The sequence below is a fragment of the Macaca nemestrina genome, chromosome 10, assembly GCF_043159975.1.
Source record: "Macaca nemestrina isolate mMacNem1 chromosome 10, mMacNem.hap1, whole genome shotgun sequence".
Lineage (NCBI taxonomy): Eukaryota > Metazoa > Chordata > Mammalia > Primates > Cercopithecidae > Macaca > Macaca nemestrina.
Window position 1 is genome coordinate 115,396,228 of NC_092134.1, and position 22,340 is coordinate 115,418,567.

The following is a 22,340-nucleotide window of genomic DNA, read 5'->3' on the forward strand; positions in this document are numbered from 1 at the left end:
ATGGTTTTTTGAAGTTAAGGTTTACCTTGTTTCATTTTAGCAATGAGAGAAAAAGGAAAGAGTTATTGAGAAGAAGGAAGAGGAGGAGGAAGAGGGCGGGGACTTATGTATTTAGTCAAGTAATTGTGTTTATGTAATTTGGAAAATTTAAAAGAGCATAAAAGCTCTACTTTTTAATAAGTTCTGTAAGAAGTTCTGAAAGATGACAAACTTTTAAGAACTATAGCCACTGCTAGTTTAGTGGAAGCTACTACACAACTCTTAAATTCTAAACATGGCATTGTTATCAAAGTGAAATTTTAGTTGAACTTTAAGTATGTTCTTGAGCATAAAACAGGTGCTCAAGATGGGGAAGGGATTGGGGGTACAGAGAAGGAGAGGGGAAGAAGAAAGAAAGGGAAAGAGAGAGGAAGGAGGGGTTGCTTTTGACTCCTAGAATCTCAAATATGATAGGCTTGTTTTGTGTAAAGTTCTTTCTCACAGCAATTGTTGGGCCCAGGGGGATGGAGTTACTTGGCCCCACGTTTTCACCCCTAGGTCAGTGAACTCTTAGCAAAAGAAGAGAAATGGGAATGCTTTCTGGATAGACAAAACTATGCTATGATCTACCATGAAAACTAACAGATTTTATATTAACCTTTCATAGTTGATATTTCAAAGTCATCAATAAAGAAAACTAACTTTCTTTTGTATTTGGAACTTGCACAGGTTAAAATTGCTTATGTGAACTTTGTTAATCACTGTTATGTTGACACTGAAGTGGAAATGAAAGAAATCTATACAAGTAACCACATTTGGAAATTATTTGAGAACTTCTTGGTGGATATGGCAAGGGTAAGTTAGATTTTGACCACTGAAGGACGTCAATAGATATTTTGACTCAATAGTATTAAGCATCTGGATGAAGACTCACAGTTAAATTCACTACCTTTTGATTTAATGCATTCATTCATAAAGTTATGAATAAATTTCAGAAGATTGTGAATGAGATTTAATGAGTGAATATATACACAGAATGCTTAGTACATTGTAGATAGCAGCAGGTAAAGTGTTCATTTTCACCTTTATGAGTGACTGTATTTGTCTGTTATTAAATGGAATCTTAGTGGCCTTCTTATATTGGTTAGAGAAGATACTTGGCAGAGGTCAATTTGCATTTAATCTCTTATTCTAAGTGCAGTTACAAAGCACAGATCAAGAGACCTGAAGAGGTCTTGACTACTGCTTTCAGGCAGATAGGTACTTGACCAGCCAACTAAGGACTTAGCCTTGCTCACTGTTGACAATTCAAAATCATCTTTGGAAGTGTACTCCAGTAATTTAATCATCTGGCATTTTCACTCATGTCCACCAAATTATATTCTGCTTGTTGCTGTTTGTTTTGTTGGGGGCTGTTGGGGAGGACAACATTTTCTAGATACTGCCTGGCATATGTTTTTGCTCTGTTAATATTGAGTAAATGAATGAATGAAGAAATATAAGAAAGAAGGAATCTCTTTGATGGACAACACAATTTTCTTTAGCACATCTTAGCCTTTTTTTATGCATACTGAATTATCATAACAGCCAGGGTCTAAAAAAAATCTCTGATTTTCCCTTTAAAGAAGTTATGGGACTTGATGTTCAAATAAGGTTTCACTAAAGAAAACGGTGTATAGATAACTCCTTAGACCTATTATGAATGGTGGTGGCCAGACTCAGCCGCTTTGGCCTTCCAACATTCCTGAGCGCTGGTTGCTTTGTATAGGCCTTATATCGATGTATTTGGAGGAGAAAGATTAGTGAAGTCCATATTTTCATTGTATTAATTACAAGAACAGATGCTGTTATCTATTAGCTCACTGCCTCTCTACACCTTTTTCTGAAAGGAGGGATGACAAGACATGTGAGAGCACCCTTGGATAATACAGTGAATCATGTGTTATTCCAGACCATGGACTCTTTTTATTTAGCCAAGGTTTCCAAGTGAAATGTGCTTAGTTTACTTTTGGTGTGGTGCAGTGTGGTGAGTGAGGTAGTTCTTGTTTTACTTCATTTCCATACAGCTAAAAACTGCTTATTGCCTATCTCAGGTAAATATGCACCTGTAGAGAAATCCTCCTGTTTTATGCAGCATTTAACGTAGTACTCATATATGTCCCCATTGACCTTGTGAAAACCTTGATTCTGACCAGCTGTAGTATCTCCAGAGACCTTGAAGTAATGAGTGACTTCCATGCCAATGACTGAGCTTTAAAACTGCACGTGCAGGAGAATATTAAAGAGATTATAGACTGATTTGCAGAGTTGCACAGTGCTACTGACTAAAGATAAACTTGAAACAGATCAAGGTCACATTGTAGGCAGCATGAGCTTTAAAGCTGAAAGGATTTTTATTATTTTTTTATTTTTTATTTATTTATTTTTTTTTTTTGAGACGGAGTCTGGCTCTGTCACCCAGGCTGGAGTGCAGTGGCGCGATCTGGGCTCACTGCAAGCTCCGCCTCCCGGGTTTACGCCATTCTCCTGCCTCAGCCTCCCGAGTAGCTGGGACTACAGGCGCCCGCCACCTCGCCCGGCTAGTTTTTTGTATTTTTTAGTAGAGACGGGGTTTCACCGTGTTAGCCAGGATGGTCTCCATCTCCTGACCTCGTGATCCGCCCGTCTCGGCCTCCCAAAGTGCTGGGATTACAGGCTTGAGCCACCGCGCCCGGCCGGATTTTTATTTTTTAAACCAAAGAACGCCAATGATAACTTCCATTGATAATGCTACCTGGGAAATACTGTTTTCACTGATATATGTGCCAGGCAAAGGTGTACAAATTTACATTCTTTTTTTGAAAACAAAACAAAACAAAACAGAACAAAACACATATAGCAACAATTTTAACTATTGCTTAATTAGATAATTAATGTTATATTAAAGCTCTAGGGGAATTTCAATATCTTCTTGATCTATTTATTCTTTATGTCTAACCACAATAACTTAGCTATATTGCAAAAGGGTTTTTAAAAATATTTCCCTCTTGTTTATATTTTAAAACAGCAGCTCTCTAATCCCTTCACCAGGGTTGACAGGAATCGCCTTGCCTTTTTCAGGGAAGGAAATAGGAACCTAACTTTTTCATGTCTGGGATTTTTCTCTCTCCCCATGAAGAAAGATCAAAGTCACCACAAACTTTCAAATTCAGGTTATAAAACTAAGTGTGGTTCAATGAGTAGAATGTGGCCTTCTAGGTAAATTTTCAGTTCAGTTGGGCAGTTTTTAAGCTTTAGTGAGCATCAGGCTTAGCTGAAGGACTTTGTAAAATACAGATTGCTGGGCCTTGTCCCCAGAGTTTCTGATTTCCATACATGAGAGACTTTGCATTTTTAACAAATTCCTAGGTGATGCTGCAGATGCTGGTCCAGGGACCACACTTTGAAAATCACTGTAGTAGATTAGAGCCTGGTAGCTAAGAGTAGGAATTTCAAAGGATTTAGCCAGACCAGAGTTCAAGTCTAGAATCTGCCTCTCAGTAGCTCAGTTTATCTTGGGCAAAGTACTTAACCCCTTTGGGCCCTGAGTTTCCTGATTTGTAAAATGAATACAATAAGTTCACATTCCCCATAGGATTAGTGGGAGAATCTAATGAGATAATGTGTATAAAATTCTTAACACGTATTAGCATCAGTAAGAGAGTTGGTAACATGAGCCATATCATTGTATCCAGAGGACCATTCAGCATAGGCAAAAACTGGAAATTGTGTCCATAAAGCTGGACATCCCCAACAGTAGTTGACATAAATAGCCACGTATGAGATAAACCAAATCCAGGTGTTCCAGCAAAGTTATGAAATCCTGGAAGAACTGATTTATATCCGTGAGAGATGATGAAGGTAATCTGGAGGAAGGGAATTTGGTAAGTTGAACCTAAAGAATCATAGCATCTTAGGGTTGGAAGAGACTAGTAGTCAAATTTATACCCAGTTCATAGTCTTCGGCACTTACTTAAATATCTGACTAACAACGATCTTACTACTTTTTTCTTTTTCTTTTTAATTTTTGTGGATAAATACTAGCTATATATATTTATGAGGTACAGGAGATATCTTTATACTGCCATATAATGTGTAATGAACACATCAAGGTAAATGGGATATCCATCACCTGAAGCATTTATCCTTTCTTTGTGTTACAAATAGCCCAATTATATTTCTTTAGTTATTTTAAAATATACAAGAAATTATTCTTGACTGTAGTCACTCTGTTGTGCTATCAAATATTAGATTTTATTCATTCTTTTCAACTATATGTTTGTACCCATTAAGCATCCCCACTTCCCCTCTGCTCCACTACCCTTCCTAGCCTCTGGTAACCATCCTTTTATTCTCTATCTCCATGAATATAATTGTTGCAATTTTTTAGTGCCCACAAATAAGTGAGAACATCCAAAATTTGTCTTTGTGTGCCTGGCTTATTTCACTTAACATAATGACCTCCAGTTCCATCCCTGTTGTTGCAGATGACTGGATCTCATTCTTTTTTAATGGCTGAATAGTACTCCACTGTGTGTATGTACCACATTTTCTTTATCCATTCATCTGTTGGTGGACACTTAGGTTGCTTCCAAATTTTGGCTATTGTGAGCCGTGCTGCAACAAACACGGAAGTGCAGATATCTCTTCAGTGTACAATTTCCTTTCTTGTGGGAATATATCCAGAAGTGAGATTGTTGGATCATATGGTAGCTCTATTTTTAGATTTTTTTTTTTTTTTTTTTTTTTTGAGATGGAGTCTGGTTCTGTCACCCAGGCTGGAGTACAGTGGTGTGATCTCAGCTCACTGCAACCTCCACCTCCAGGATTTAACCATCTCCCACCTCAGCCTCCCAAGTAGCTGGGACTACAGGCATGCACCACCATGCCTGGCTAATTTTCATATTTTTTTAAGTAGAGATGGGGTTTCACCATGTTGGCCAGGCTGGTCTTGAATTCCTGACCTCAAGTGATCCACCTATCTTGGCCTCCCAAAGTGCTGGGATTACAGGCGTGAGCCTCTGCACCCGGCTATTTTTAGTTTTTTGAGGAACCTCCAAAATGTTCTCCCTAGTGATTGTACAAATTTACATTCCCACCAGTGGTGTACGAGGGTTTCCATTTCTCCACGTGCTCTTCAGCATTTGTTATTGCCTCTCTTTTGGATAAAAGCCACTGTAACTGGGGTGAGATGATATCTCATCGTAGTTTCAATTTGCATTTCTCTTGTGATCAGTGATGTTGAGCACCTTTTCATATACCTGTTTGCCATTTGTATGTCATCTTTTGAGAAATGTCTATTCAGATCTTTGCCCATTTTTAAATCAGATTATTCTATTTTTTTCCTATAGAGTTGTTTGAGCTCCTAATAGATTCTGGTTATTAATCCCTTGTCAGATGGATAGTTTGCAAATATTTTCTCCCATTCTGTGGATTATCTCTTCACTTTGTTGATTGTTTCCTTTGCTGCACAAAAAGCTTTTTCTTTTCTTTTTTCTTTCTTTTTTCTTTTTTTTTTTTTTTTTTTGGAGATGGGGTCTCACTCACCCAGGCTGGAGTGCAGTGGTGCTACCTCAGGTCACTACAACACCTGCCTCCTGGGTTCCAGTGATTCTCCTGCCTCAGCCTCCCGAGTAGCTGGGACTACAGGCACCCACCACCACGCCCAGCTAATTTTTATTATTTTAGTAGAGATGGGGCTTTACCATATTGGCCAGTTGGCCAGGCTGGTCTCAAACTCCTGACCTCAAGTGATCTGCCCACCTCGGCCTCCCAAAGTGCTGGGATTACAGGCGTGAGCCACTGTGCCCGACCTGAAGCCTTTTAACTTAATGTCATCCCATTTGTCCATTTTTGCTTTGGTTGCCTGTGCTTGTTGGGTGTTACTCTAGAAATTTTTGCCCAGACCAATGTCCTGGACAGGTTCCCTGATGTTTTCTTGTAGTAGTTTCAAGGTTTGAGATCTTAGATTTAAGTCTTTAATCCATTTGGATTCAATTTTTGTATATCATGAGAGATAGGGATATAGTTTCATTTCTTCTGCTTATGGATATTTGGTTTTCCTAGCACTATTTATTGAAGAGACTGTCTTTTCCCCAGTGTATGTTTTTGGCACCTTTGTGGAAAATGAGTTCATTGTAGGTGTGTGGATTTGTTTCTGAGTCCTCTTTTCTGTTCTTTTGGTGTATGTGTGTTTTTATGCCAGAATCATGCTGTCAAATTTTTCCATATTATAATTTTTACCTAGTTATTTTTTCTCCAGCAACACAAAATAATTCAGTTAAAGATGTGTTTACTATAAACACCTCCTCACTATTCTTGCTAGTGACCTATTTTGAAATGACAAAATTATATAACTTGAAGAAAATGAAGATCATCTTAGTCGGTCTCATAATTTTGCCTGTGGCTTCTACAGAGAGAATTTTCTGGTTGACTCTCCTAGCTAGTTATAGAGTGGGAGGGCTGCTCTAGCATCATCCAGTGCTTTTCCCCAACAGCTGGTCAAGTATTTTATGATAGCCGTCATGTCTTCCATCATTTTCTCCATTTCTTTCAGTGATTCCTGTTCTGATACAGTTACTGGGATTCTAGTTTCAACATACTTTTGAGATCCCTCTAGTTTCTGTGTTTTGTTGAAAGGTATGACATTCAGGATGGAACCCAGTACTTCAGGCAGCAGATGACTCAGCACAGTTTAGTAGACATTTGGAGAAATATATATATATATATATATATATATATATTTTTTTTTTTTTTTTGAGACAGAGTTTCACTGTTTCACCCAGGCTGGAGTGCAGTGGGGTGATCTCAGCTCACTGCAACCTCTGTCTTCCAGTTTCAAGTGATTCTCCTGCCTCAGCCTCCTGAGTAGCTGGGATTATAGGCGCCCACCACCACGCCTGACTAATTTTTCTATTTTTAGTAGAGATGGGGTTTCACCATGTTGGCCAGGCTGGTCTCAAGCTCCTGACCTCGTGATCTGCCCGCCTTAGCCTCCCAAAGTGCTGGGATTCCATATGTGAGCCACTGCACCTAAACTGACAATATTTTTAAAAATGCAGATGAAATAGTAATGAAATTACTAATAATAATGAAATTGGCACTCATACCACCTTCCACCATTCTTCTCTTGTTTTTCTGGAGTCAGCACTACCAGGGTCTTTTTGTCTGTCCTTGAGTACGGCTGTCCAAAGTCACCTTTTTTGGGGTTTTTCATTTTCGTATTGGCATTTCTTTGTCTCTTATCTTGTTAAGACCCATACAAGAAAATCTTTCCCAAAAGATTATTTTTAATAAACTGGTGCTAGATTGTTTCACATTCTCATTCCATTCTAATATCCTGACAGAGACAGTATCCATGTGCTGTAAGCACACCAGATCTAGGCAGGCAGCAATGCTATTAGACCCATGGAAAGTTGTTACACTGTCTTTCAGAGCATTTAATGACAGCCCACTTTGATCTATGTTCCAGTGCAGCTAAAACTGGTGTTTGTAGCGCAGAAAAGCTTTTCTTTGGCTTTATAACTGATTGTTGTTGATAGTCAGGGGATTTGAGTCATTATGAGAAGGCACATAAAGAGGGTAGACTATGATCAATGTTAGCCTCAGACTATATTTTTTTCTTTGAAGATGTTTCCAATTTTGCTATCAATGTCAGGATCCTATGAGGACCAACAGTACTCTTAAGTGATATACTGGCAGAATGAAATTAGACCGAGAAATAATTTAGGAGGCTTACCTAACTCTCTGTCATGTCAGTGTCCCATTAGTCACTGGTTAACAAGACAAACTTGTGTATTTCACTTTCAGGTAGATAACTTGAGCCATTTTTTTGATATAATTGGTTTCATTATTCTACATCTTTAATTGTTAACAACTCTTATATTGAGTCAAGTTTTTACTTAAAATTTTTGCTCCCTTAACTTACCAAATAAATATGTAGGAGGTAGGAGTAAAGATATAAGTTATATGCACATTGAAACACACTTTCCTAGTTCTTTAATTTGGTGACATTAAGTCAATTTAAAAATATATATTTTTTGAATTTCTTAAGTCAAATGAGCTATTAAAAAATCTCATTTGAAAGGGCTCATTTTATATGGTCTTCTAACTAACATTTCAGGGAAGTGAAGAAGTATATTCTATAACTTACATAAGGCTTATGCAAGGCTTCTTCCCTTGGACCCCAGGATGTCAATTCCATTCTATTTGCCACCCACCACACTGTCCACTCCTCAGTCTCTTGTCTGTTTTCTCTGCATCTTCCCAACTTCTAAATATTGGAGTGTGCCAGACTCAGACTTTGGAACAGATCCCTTCTCTGTCTATAGTCACTGTTTGCTAATCTCATTTACTCACAACTTTCTATGCTTCTCCTGATGCCTAGTTTCACATATTTAACTGTCTACATGACACCTCCACTTGGCTGTCTAACCTCAAACTCTTTATTCATTCCCATGTCCCACTCTAAAATAATCCCTTTTCAAGACTGTGGCATCTCTATAAATGGCAATTCTATTACTCACTGTAGGCATTCAGGCAAACCATTTTGGTGCCATCTGTAAATCTTATTTTCTTCTACCCAAAATCCAGTCCTTCCACAAATTCTGCAAGTTCTAATCATAAAATTTTGCAAATTTGACTACTCCTGAACACTCCCATCACAACTACCCTACCCCGAGGCACCATTCTCTCTCATTTGGATGATTGCAATAGCTTCAAACCTGTTTCCAAGCTTCTGCTCTTGTCCCTCTCTCTGTCTATCCTTTATCTAGCAGCCATCATGATTGAAGGAAGAGGAAGAGGAGGTGGAGGAGATGGAGGAGAAGGGGGTGAAGGGGAAAGAGAGGGAGAAGAAGGAGAAGACAATTGTCACTCCTCTGCTCAGATTCCTCCAGTGACTTCCTGTCTTGCTCAGAGTAAACCCCTGTGTGACTTAGCCTCCACCCTATGACCACCCTTCTTCCCCTTGTCCTCTTATTCTCCCCCTAGCTAGCTCTCTGTTCCATCCTGTGGTCTGCTGCTCCTCAGGTATGCCGAATGCATTCCTATCTCAGCAACTGTACATTTCTCTGGGATGCTGGACTCCCCAGTATCTGCATAACTTCTTCCTTGTCTCTTAGGTTCTTCCTTCAAAGTCACTCCTTCAGAGAGGGCTTTGCCAACCACCCTATATAAAGTAACTGCCTCTTTTCTCTATCCTCCATACACTTGCTTCATTTTTCTCCATAGAACGTAATGCCACCTGACATTTACATATATATATTTATTTGTATTTGTTTCAGTAGAAACAAATGAAAGACAGGAATTTTGTCTCCGTTCACTGCTGCATACTTGACCTAGAACAATGTGTCACACATACTAGCTACTCAATAAATATTTGTGAAATAAATAAATAAATGTCATATGAAGCTAAAAATATTTAAAAAGTGGATTTGAAAACAAAGAAAATGTGGTCTGAACATAGAATTAAGTAGGCAAATCAATGAAATGAAATGAATAGCCAGAAATAGCCTTTTACATATATATTAATATATAATAAATTATCACCTATTAGTGGAAAGGGATTGGATATTTCTAGGGACTGGTAAACTTTTTCTGTAAACAGCAAAATAGTAAATATTTCAACTTTGTAGACTACTGTTGCCACTATTATGACAATTACTATAGAGAAAGGAGTCCCAGGCAGTGCAAACATGAATGGATCTGGCTAAATTTGATGCATGTGCTGTGTTTGCCCACCCTTGGATTATTAGTAATAGAAACTCCATTAGAATAGTGGTTTTTATATATTTTGTTTACTGATGGATCTCAAGTATGTAGAATATTCTTGGCATGGAATGGACACTCAATAAAAATTGTTGATTTGAAGTAAAAATGACTGTTGATGACACTAGCTATTTAGGGTGAAATGAACTCACATAATAGCAATAATTGAAATGGATTTCATAGCTAAATAGAAAAAAACCTGAACCAGTAAAAATGGATGGAAACGTAGATAATATTTATCTGTCTTTAGATGAAAGCAATAGATGAAATTAGCTAAGGAAAATCATAGCCATTTCATTGTTTGAAAATATAATACTTAAGTACATAAAAACATCATAAATAAAAATTAAAAATATCCTCACATTTGTAAACCCAGTGTTTTGGGGGGCCCAGTTCAGGGATTGCTTAAGGCCAGAAGCTCGAGACTCAGCTTGGGTAATATAGAGGGAGCCTGTCTCTACAAAAAAAATAAGCTAGGCATGGTGGTATATGCCTGTAGTCCCAGCTACTAGGGAGGCTGAGGGGGGAGGATCCCCTGAGTCCAGGAGTTTGAGACTATAGAGAGCTGAGATCATGCCCCTGCACTCCAGCCTGGGCAACAGAGCAAGACCCTGTCTCTAAAAATAAATGAATAAATAAAGTAAAACACATCAAAATGTAAATAGCTATGATACAGTTTTAAAAAGGGCAATAACCATCACATGAAGAACTTACATATATTTATAAGAAAAACTCTTAACAATTTAATAGAAAAATGGGAAAAACAAAGCATTCATGATTTATAGAACAGGAAATACAAGTAGTTAATAAACCTCTGAAAATGTTCAAATATTAATAACTTTTAAAACAACACAAAAAAGAAATAAGATCCAAATTTCTTTTTTTTTTTATTATTATTATGCTTTAAGTTATAGGGTATATGTGCACAATTTCAACCATCTAAGTTGCAAGCTTGGAAAGAGCATATTAAATGTCGGTGATGGTTCAGGGTATGTATTTGCATACCTTGCTGATGAGAGTATAGTTTCCTGCAGCCTTTGTAAAAAGCATTTAGAAAAAACCTCCATACTTTTCTAATATGTCAAGTAATTTACCCTCCAAAAATCTGTCCTTGGGAAATAATTAGAAATGCTATAAAGGGTCGGGGACAGTGGCTCAGACCTGTAATCCCAGTACTTTGGGAGGCTGAGGCAGCCGGATTGCTTGAGCCCAGGAGCTCGAGACCAGCCTGGACAACATGGTGAAACCCCCTCTCTACGAAACAAATACAAAAATTAGCCGGGTGTTGTGGCATGTGCCTGTAGTCCCAGCTATTTGGAGAGCTGAGGTAGGAGGATTCCTTGAATCTAGGAGGCAGAGGTTGCAGTGGGCCGATTGCATCACTGCACTCCAACCTGGGAGACAGAGTGAGACTCTGTCTCAAAAAAACAAAAGCAAAAGCAAATGCTACAAGGGATTTATGGTCAAAGAAGCTCAACATACTTTTATGATAATATTCAGTAGGAAATAGCTTAAATATTTAATATTTGAGAAATGGTTAAGTAAGTTATGATATATCTATATGGTGGATGTTAGAGTCACTGAGATTATTTTTTAAGAATTTTTAATAATGTGAGAAATACTTAAGCTTGAAGTATAAAAGGGAAGATGTGAAACAGATAATCTAGAATGATTTCAATTATGTAAAATATAATTGGCAGACCAAAAAGATTAGAAGAAAAAATTCCAACATGTTAATCATAGTCTTATCTGAATTATAGGATTATAGATAATTTTTATTTTTCCATTTTATATTTTCTGTATTTTTAGAGTTCCTACAATTAATATGTATTGCTATTACGAAAATGTTGTCTGTTTAAAAAAAAGAATTTAGAATTCTAAGAAAGCCAATTGAGTGTATGAGCTGATGATTCACATAAAAAGGAGATATAGAAGGCAAATACTTGGAAAAGTTTTGGCCTCACAAGTAACGGAATGCAAATTAAAATAAATATGAGATATCCCCTCAGATATTTAGAGGAACACTTTTACTGTCTATGTAAAATACTAAAGTGATCTTAGGAGTTGTATTCCTTATGATCAAAAGTATGCGACTGGCTCTAGAGCTGCCCTGCCCTGTGAGGTAGCCGCTTGCCAACTGTGGCTATTTAAATGTAAATTTTAATTCAGATAAATAAAATGTAGAAATTCAGTTCCTCAGTTGCACTAGCCACATTTCAAATGTTCAGTATGCACCTGTGTCTACTGGCTACCATATTGGACATCACAGATATAGACGATTCCATCATTATAGGAAGTTCTGTAGGACAGTGCTGCTCAACATGTGGTAACTTATTTACCATAGACAACCATCCTTGGAAGGGTAGCAGTCACTTTTAGAGCAGAAGAGAGGAAGGACATCATATATGCAAGGGGAGAAGTTCAGACACAATTGTGTCTAGAATTTCACTTAATATCTGCTTGTTCAACAAGTAATTTTAGAATATCTGTTATGTGCTGAAGTGCTGCATGTGCAGTGGTGAGCAAGACAGGCTTGTTCCTGGTGTCCAGGAGCATATATCCTAATGGCAGAGACAACTTTTTACTTGCTCTTCCCACAGAAATGTTGATAGCTGCTTCCAACTTCAGTTCTTTGTGAAACGTGCTCGCTTCGGCAGCACATATACAGTTCTTTGTGAAATGTTGCCTTATATAGGGATACCACCCAAGCTGTTTAAATAAACAGGAATCCTTGACCATCCCCACCCTGCCTACTGCATTCCCTGTACCACTTGCCCTGCTTTATTTTTCTCTAGTCTGTTATTTTCTTTATTTTTACCACTTAGCATGTTATGTATTTATTACTTTGTCTATTGTGTATCTCTCTTGATTGGGAAAGAGGTTCTAATAGAGTAGGGGTATTGTTTTGTTTGATTCATTGTTCTAACTTCTAGTCCAATATGTAGCTTCAATTTAATAATTTGTGTCCTTATGTGATAGGCCATTAAATCTGACAGACATATAGTAAAATTCATCTGGAAGTAGAAGAAGACAAATCAAAAATATGGATTTTTTTTTTCTTGGAAAAGACAATGATGGTCGACTTGGTTGTTTCAGGTTGTGAAACATATTACAGATTGGGAGTCATTTCATTCTGTGGAGTTAGGTTAAAATAGTTTTTAAAAATCCATGGAGTATATTAGAGATTTGGGGAGAGATTTAGGTAGTCAGTAGTGACACACTATAAGACAAACCTCAAGTAACCTAGGAATGCAGCAGGAATTAATATTTAATAAATGTTTTGAGGACAATTGAATATCCATATGGAGAAAAAATAATCAGAATTCATAAATTAGGTCACCTACAGCAGCAAATTGCAGATATTTTAAAGAGTTAAAAACTAGAATAAAAATGTATAGACTATTCTTTTCTTTTTAAGAGGGAGTTTTTTCTTGTTTATATTAAATATTAATAAATAGTAATGAACAAAATAAATAACAGTGCCTGGATGTTGAAAAGTAGTTTACACAATGAAATATAATGAAATATTCTAAATGGAATGAAAAATTACATATGAAATGACAACTGAAAAGAGCTCATAAAAATATGTTACTCATACTAAATGTACAGTCATTAGGTTTTTGGAAAATGGTTTACAGGGCTTGAATTGTTTGTATGACAGAAGATAGAAATGAAATGATTCCACGAAAAGTGGCCAACCTTGTTAACAGCGAGGGAAATAAAAAATAACTTTTAGGTATAATTAAATTGATAAAAACAATTATAATTTACTGGTGTAGCAGTCAGTTATAGTAGGAAACACATGGCACAATTCAAGAAACAAAGGCAGATTTAACAAGAAGGGATAGGAGAGTACTGAGGGATTTCACCACCTCTAGACCCTGAAGGTACGTGGAGCAGGCACTATTACTAGATCCTGGGGACAGCTTGGAGATGTGGAGGAAGGGCTTCAGTAGCAGCTGTATCCAGAACACAGAAGCCCCTACAAGGAGAGGGAGATGGGGATGGAGGCAGAGGTAGAGTAGGTGCCTGACTTCTTTCTCTTCCACTTTATAATCTCCTGCAAGAACCTCATATTAGATGAATACAACCAGAGCCCCAAAGCAAAAGCTATTTGGTGGTAATAAGGGAACATCCTGTGTATCTGTGGATAGTTTGCTGACAGTATTGTAAATTTATTATTTTAGAGGATCAGCCCAGCAGTATAAAACTGTCTACATACCCTCATCTGTTGATTCCTCTTTTGGTGAAATATGCCAAAAAAATCTGAAAGTAAATACAGTAATTTTGCACAATTCTTTATAATAGCCAAAAAAAAAAAATACATCATAAAAGATGAACAAGAAGGAAATAACTAAGAAGATAAGAAAATGATTTGTAATATTGCTAATGTGTACCTCAACTCATTCCAAAAATGGATTAAAGCATGATGGTGCATTAGAATGATGGAATAAATATAGCCTTTTAAAATAAGTATTTAAATAATGGCAGTACATGAAAGCATTTTATAGGAAAGAATGTTATGTGAATAATATGTGCAAATGGATTAAAACTTTTAAACTGTATGTATTACACATAAAAATATAATTTGATATGATGTAATTTTATTTGAGCCATGTCCAATCTTTATTGTAAAGAGAAAATAAATAAAAATAAAAGAAAATAAAGAGATGTTCATATGTATGAGGTTCTTTTTCCTGAAAAATTTTTAAAGATTTTCATAAGTGCTTCCTACATTTCTTGGCTATCCATGATATTATAAGATGCAAGGTGAAATGTTATCATTCATAGGGAACAGAAAAAACATCTTGAAAAATTATTTGAATTTCTTGTTTAAATGAAGTGAGTAATAGATTCCACGTAACTTTGTAAAACACAGACTTTTCGTAACCCAGGATTTTGAAGAAAGTCTTGATCCAGAAATAGATTATTTTTATTAATCCACTGACTAAAAAGCAAATTTCTGGGTGGTTTTTTGGCAAGTGTCCAGTTGCAGAAAATGCAGTGTGGTATACTCTAATGACTCTGGAGAGCCCCACATAATTCCTTGAAATGTCGCTGAATGAGGGAGGTCTTTTGTTTTGGTTGTGATGGAATTGGTCTGCTACGTCTTCAACTTTATTATATTTTTAACCTATGTGTCAGAAGGTTTCACTGTAAAGCAAGTGTTAGGAAGATGCTAAAAGAAGTAAATCCTAATTCTTATCCATCATAGGAAGATCAATTTTATATTAGATCTGGGACCATGTAAATTAAATTAAATTTTAATCCTAGGTTAGATGCTCCAGGAATATAGCCCAACCTAAAGTTAACCTAAAACAAAATAAGAGTCCTTTATCCCTCTTTCATTTAAAAATTTACTAAATTATTCATTCATTTCACAAACGTTTGTTGAACATCTTGTGTGTGCCAGGCACTAAGTTATATGCTGGAGCAATAACTAGAAGATTACATAATTCGATGTAATTTATTTCCGTTAATTGCACTGTGCCTGCAATTACCCTATGAAATTAGATACACTAAAAATCTTTAAAAACAAAGTCAGGTAGGGGTCAATTAATAGATGAGGAAAAGCGAACTGCTCAGATGGGAAGTGACTTCGACGCAAAATGTTCTCTTTCTCCCACCTCCATTTGGCAAATGCTGGCATTAGTGTTCCCAGATCCCAGAACAAAAGCCCCGGGACACATGGTTTGAGAAGAGAAATTTTCTCTTTTATGAATTTGTGTGAAAGCTTTTTAAACAATATCAGATTAAGTGACATTGACTTACTCTTTTGGTTAAGCAACTTATTGAAAATTTTTAAAAATTACATAAAAATTTGGATGGTCTAAGAACGTCTGGAACATCTGGCCCCCATATTACCCACCACAATTTTGTGAAAATTTAAACTTTCTTTCTCTGCTGCAGTTTTTCAGTCTTTTCTCACATTCTCTGTCCACCACTCCCACTTCTTTTTCTTTTTATCTCTATGTTTTTCTGTCTTTTCACCAGCCAACTTTTTTTCGTGTGTTTTTAATTAGGTATCTTAGCTTTTGCAATTTGATCATGCTGATGTTGAAATTTACAGCAAAATGCAAAATGACCAATTACTGCCTCATTTCATCAGATGTAAAGATCAGAGCAGGAACCAGGGCTGCTCTTTTCTGGTCTTTCTCCAGCTTCAGCATTGTCTCTTTGGCTGAGTCCACTCTGAGAAGAATGCATGCAAACCTATACTTCCATGCTTCTCAGATAATCCATGGATAAAAACGTCGAAATTATTGGGAGGATTTTGATTTATCTTCTCCTACCTATCTGTTTTCCTGTCCAGATGCGTTCTGTGTTTGTGTCCTCCAATTTGAGTGAGGGTTAGGAGTGAAAATGTCTGGAATTACTAACTGCCATTAATCACCTTTCTTATACTTAGAATGACTGTTTCATCTTTGGTCACCTTACATTGAGTGGAAAAGTGTTCTCCAGCAAAGCCAAACTTGGAGGCTGAGGGAAAGGTTGGTGTACCAGAGAAGGGAGAAGCAAATTAGGAAGAAGAGGCTGGGGGTCTGTGAAAGAATTTTGGTTTCAAGGCTGAAATGACAGGCTAACTTGATGGAGAAGCTACTGAAGAATGATACAGTTTGCATGATTTCAGGCTGAAATGCTTCTCTTCTAAGCAACTTTAAAAAACAGAAGAAATGTTATTGACAACTATTTCAGGACAATTTTTAGGTGGTTCTAATACTGAGTTGTAGTTTAAAAATATGATAAAACATACTGAGTTGTTTTGTTTTTCTCTCCAGGTTTGCAACACAACTACAGACAGGAAACATGCAGACATCTTTTTGGAAAAGTGTGTTACTGAGTCAATAATGAATATTGTGAGCGGCTTCTTTAATTCCCCCTTTTCAGACAATAGTACCAGCCTCCAGGTAAGTCAAACAATTGCAAAGCTTTCTGTTGCAAAGAGTTTCTCTTATTTGAGTAGGGGAAATTTTTTCTGCTCAGAAAGTTATTTCCTACACTTGAAATGTTTGTTCTTCTCTTATATTATTTACTATTATTCCTCTTTCTGAGTTTACCAAACTTTATTTTAAATAAAGAGACCTCATCTTTAAATTGAATTATTTTTCCTCTTTCTCTAAGCAGACTAAGAGCTTTCGTATCTGTATGTTGATTGTTTGCCAAGTGTTGAAATAACTGCACAGTTAATTCTTTAAATGATAGACATTTTGCCCCTGAAGTTATACTTATCCAAATAGAATTAACAAAGGTTTATATAATAAAACTTTTAATCTGAGTATTTATAATACTAAAAATTTAATCAATTAAACATCCTTAAAAGGAGGAAAAGCTAAATAAATTATTATGTATCTGTAGGATGGTCTATTATATAGCAATTAAAAATCATGTTTTAAAGGAAAAATTGATGACCAAGAAAATAAACATGAAGTAATATTAGGCCACTGAATTCCATTATAGTATCATCCAAATTTGTTTGTGTAAAGAATATATAAACATACATGCATCAAAAAACTCAGGTAGTAAATGTCTTTAAATATTGATACTGTATCTCTGTGTTGTAGGATTCTTGATGATTTACATTTCTGTGGTCCACAGATATTCTACAGTGATTGTGTATTACTCTTCTAAAATATCATTTCAATTATACTTTCTTTAGGGAAAAATTTTAAACCATTAGATAGAACCACAGGAAATTGTTTCTGTAGTTCAAAATGGTTGTCTCCTCTACTTGCCCATCATATGAAACCAAAACAAACCAACCAACCCAGAAACACCTGCTTATTTGCACATGGGAATAAACCATGGATTATAAAAAATATTCATGTCATTGGCTTCAGGAAATGGCATATTTTTCTGGTTTAGAATATAATTAAAATGAAAATAATCCATTTTCTATAGTGTGTAGCATGTTGCCTCTCATGAAGAGAGTACCTAATGAATGTTTGACAAATGAGATATTTATTAGCTAGCACTGAAACTTGAAAGATTGTATTTTAGGTTATTTTCGTGAACCTTGCTGATAATGCATAGATGCTACATCAGGGCTGTTAATAGTTTAGCATCTCTTTTTGCCTACCTTCTTTCTGGTTTTAGACACATCAGCCAGTTTTTATTCAGCTACTGCAATCTGCCTTCAGAATTTACAATTGCACCTGGCCAAACCCGTCACAGAAAGCCTCGGTGGAATCCTGTATCAGAACTTTGGCTGAAGTGGGTAAGTCATGGTTTGAGTTTTGCTTATTTTTACATTTCTGGAAGAAATTAGGTTTTTGGCTAATGGGCACCACAAGTAGCTTCCCAATTTACAACTTAATAAGAAAACAGGTATGTTTTCTGTGAAATTGAAGAGCAGCCATCAGCAAATGATTCCGAATGTTGCATATACTTTTTGGGAGGAGGAATAATCATTATATTAAAAATCTTAAATTTAATATTATTGCATATGGAACTTTAATATGGCTCAGTCAGATTTTACAGAATTTTAGTTAATTGTTACCTCAGATTTCATTATGGAATTGTCTTGTCTATTAAGTGACCTGACTTATTAATACCTTCATATGACGTAGAACTTTTTGAGGGTCTTGTAGTTTTCCAATTTTGTTTGAAGTCCATCAGTATTTATTGGGGGCCTATTATATATAGAAGGCTTCAGAAATTACAAATGAAATTGAAGGCAAGGGAATTACAGCTAAAGGGAGGTAAGCAGAGAGAGAGAGAGAGAGAGAGAGAGAGAGAGAGAGAGAGAGAAAGTTAATAAGTTAATTAGGGTCATTCCCCCAATGGTGGAGGGGAAAGGAGAAGAAATGCACACTTGGCTGTACTGAACAAAAAAAGGAAGAGCTTGATCATCCTCTCAACTAATGGTGGCTCTGCAGGCATTGGGAACGACAGTTTATAGCATATTTCTTTACCAGTCATCATCACTGTTAACATTTACTGAGTACTTACCATGTGCAATGCCAGCAATTTATATGCATTATCTCATTTAGCATTTAGTCCTTAGATAGGTTAATTATTTACATTTTATAGTTAAGAAAACAGAGAGTTTTATAGGTTATGTAATTTGGCCAGGGTTATAGCATACCTCAACAAATATGTGAGAAATGAATAAATGACTTAACTGATGAATGACCATTTAAAATGTTTTTATTCATTTCTTTCTGTTTGCAGTTTGACCTAGGTTCTTTTATATTAACAAAATTTAGTGACAGCCCCAATTTTAATTTCAATACATTGAAAGGCAGTTATAACCCAAGAGGATCAATTGAAAATTAGTAGAACTAATAGACTAATAATACAGTTGACTTAGGTAATTAATTATAAATGAGTATTATACTTAATAGACTTCCTGTATTCCACAAAAGAGAACATAATGTGAAAAGGACATCATTATCAATAGCAACAAAAACATTAAACATCTAAGAGTAAACTTAATATGAGAGAATAAAATTTTACTATATTAAAGGATATAAAAGATTTTAATAAATAGAGAAACAATTTCTTGATTGGAAAATTCCATGGATAAAGATGCCAGTTCTCCTCAAATAAACTAATAACTTTAATGTTTCCACACCTGGAACCATTCTTTGCACATACCCTCCTCACCTCAGAGCCCACATGAGCTGGGATGCCCCTTGGTGGGCCACACCCCACAAGTATGCTGTCCTTTTGCAGTTTGGCCTCTGCTACCCTCCTATGGAGGGACGTCGTCCTCATCTCCGGTCTTAGTCTGTTTTGTGCTTACTGTGTTTTGTGCTGCTATAACAGTGCTTGAGACTGAGCAATTTATCAAGAATAGAGATTTGTTTCTTACAGTTCTGGAGGCTGGGAAGTCCAGAATGGAGAGGCTTGCATCTGGTGAGGGCCTTCTTGCTGCATCGTCCCATGGGGAAGGCAGAAGGTGGAAAGCAAGAGAGGAAAAGAGAGAGAGTAAAAGGAGAGGGGTTAAACTCACATTTTTATTAGAAACCCACCCCTGGGATAATTAACCCACTCATAACAGCATCAATTCATTCACAAGGGCTCTGCCCTCTTAAAAGTCCCACCTCTCACCTCTGTTGTATTGAGGATTAAGTTTCTAACACACGAACTTCGAGGGACACAATCAAAACATAGCACCTCCCTTGGGCTGGTGCTAGGTCAGGCTGCTGCTCTGCAGGGGATCTTCTTCACCTGGCTTGGCCTCTACCTCTCTATCCTGGGCCACTCCTTTGCATGGATACACTCCTTGCCTGTAACCAGGCTGCTCCTCGCATGGACACCCTCCTCACCCCACTTGAGTACTGATTCTCTGCAGGCAGTCCTGCTACATAGACCTTCCACTCCCTTTTGGGCCTCCACATTCTGGAGCACCATGGCTCCTTTGCACATCTTACCCAGCACAGACACTTACTGTGCTGCGCTCCTTCTAAAGATTTTAGAACTGAATGGTGTGGGAGGGGAAATGAAGAGGTACAAGAAGAGGAAGAGATCACAATTGTATCGTATCAAGAATAAAGAAGGACACATAAAAGTAAAGAAGGAGAAATAAAGAAAGAGAACCTAATTTTTATTTTAAAAGGATACACAGAGGAAAGTGTTCAGAGAGATAAATGAAATTTTAACATTGATTATCTCTGAGTGGTGGATGGACGATGTGTGGATCTGGTTTCTTCTTGACACTTTTATGTAATTTCTGATATTACTTTCAAGTTATAATGAAACAGCAGTAAATGTATTTTTATTTGGGTCAAATCAGTTAGGAAACACATTAACCATTAAAAGATAAAATCCAAAGGAAAAGCAAAGAAACATGATGGTGTTAATTTTTACATAGGAATACACTGTCTTAGCTGCTAAGTATTTTTCTGTATTTCACGTATTAAGGCAGTCTCTCCCCTTTTTCCTCCTTTCTCTCTCCTCACTCCTCTTGTTCCTCCTCCTCCACTCCTCAAATTTAGCAAACGCAAGGCGGGGAAATGCCAGTTGGCCCTACACAGGGCATAGCGGGCATGTTGTTGATCATATGTATACATTGAGAGAAAAACTTGGAGCCACAAGTGAAATTCCATATTGTGACTGCTTTCTGAATTCTGTCTTCAGTGATACGCATTGTGTAATCCAATCAGTTCATGCATAGAATTGCAGATTTGGGGGCTTAATATAGTTACTGAAACTATATTAGTCTAAATACATCTTTTATTTCTAAGTAATAAGATTTCATTTCCTACCATTTCCATAGTGGCCAAAACATTATAATTTAAGAGGAAATTTTAGTTTCTTTTTGCATGCTATAAAGATATGTGTGATAAGTCTAAAAATAATTATATGGAAGTGTATAATCCAGATACGTGAAGAGTGAGGTTTCTGTGTCAATCTCAGTTTTCTCTTGGTGAGAAGGCATGCCTTCTTCATTTTCCTTGTTGGTCCCTTCCATCTGAACAGTTAAAGCTCTGGAAATTCTATCCCCAGTCTCCCTCTGCATTCGTTTCTCCCCTCCCCTTCCCCCCATTGTGGCCTCATTAACCCTTCATTACTTTCTTCTTGGACCACTGCAAGAAATTAATATTATCTCCTTCTGTCTTCCCTTATTTAAATAAGCCTGATACCAGAGTAGTCTTTCTGAAGTGAAATTATTTCTTTTGGTTTAAAAAATCAACACTATGTCCCCAACCTTCAGCAACATCCCTTTACCTAACACTCTAAGGCTAGATTCCTCACTGTTACATCTAGGATGCCCCCACATGGCTCACACTAGCTTTCTCCAGTTCCCACCACTGCCACTCCTCTGCATCTTTCCCATTACTCAACTTTTTTTTCTGTTCAAATTCCTCCATAACCATCCTTGGCTCCTACATCCAAATCTGAACTCTCCCCCATTGGTCCACGTATGCCTTCCTTAGAGTCTGTGATATGGTTTAGATGTTTGTCCCCTCCAAATCTCATGTGGAAATGGGATTCCAATGTTGGAGGTGGGGTCTGGTGGGAGGTGATAGGATCATGGGGGCAGATCTCTAATGAATGGTTTAGCACCATCCCCTTGGTGATAAGTGAGTTCTTACTTCGTGAGTTCCCGTGAGATCTAGTTGTTCATAAGTTTGGGACTTGCCCCCACTCCTTGCTCCTGCCATTGCCACGTGACCCCGTCTGCTCTCCCTGTGCCTTCCACCAAGAGTGGAAGCTTCCTGAGGCCTCACCAGAAGCCGGACAGGTGCAGAGGCCATGCCTGTATGGCCCGCAGAATGATGAGCCAGTTAAAACTCTTTTCTTTATCAATTATCCAGCACCAGGTATTTCTTTTTAGCAACACAAGAACAGCCTGATACAGTCTCATTTCATTCTAACTTACATCATCACAGGCACTGTTCTTGTCTCCCATATTAGATTTTGACGGGCAACTATAAAGTTAAAAGAAATTAATAGAAAGTTGTTACCTAGGATGAAGGTGAAAAGCAGATTCTGCTTAATGATGATTAGACTGTATGCTTTTTGGTGATTGTTGGATGCTGGTCATAGAAACAGAGAACCAAAGTCGAACACATTCAGAAGTGAACCCTCACAGTTGTCAAGGGATCTAAAATCACCTCACTTTAGTG

The 22,340-nt window shown here is 37.0% G+C and overlaps 1 protein-coding gene across 3 annotated transcripts in view; it reads left to right on the top strand.

Moving 5' to 3' along the window:
- The window catches only part of LOC105492154 (inositol 1,4,5-trisphosphate receptor type 2), a 493,933-nt gene that overhangs the window by 235,295 nt on the left and 236,298 nt on the right, over nt 1–22,340 (top strand). For all 3 annotated transcript variants that reach the window (XM_071072009.1, XM_011759132.3, XM_071072008.1), the window contains 3 exons: nt 709–834; nt 16,545–16,673; nt 17,860–17,980. In XM_071072009.1, the coding sequence (XP_070928110.1) occupies nt 709–834; nt 16,545–16,673; nt 17,860–17,980 (376 nt within the window). The remainder of the gene's footprint in view (nt 1–708; nt 835–16,544; nt 16,674–17,859; nt 17,981–22,340) is intronic.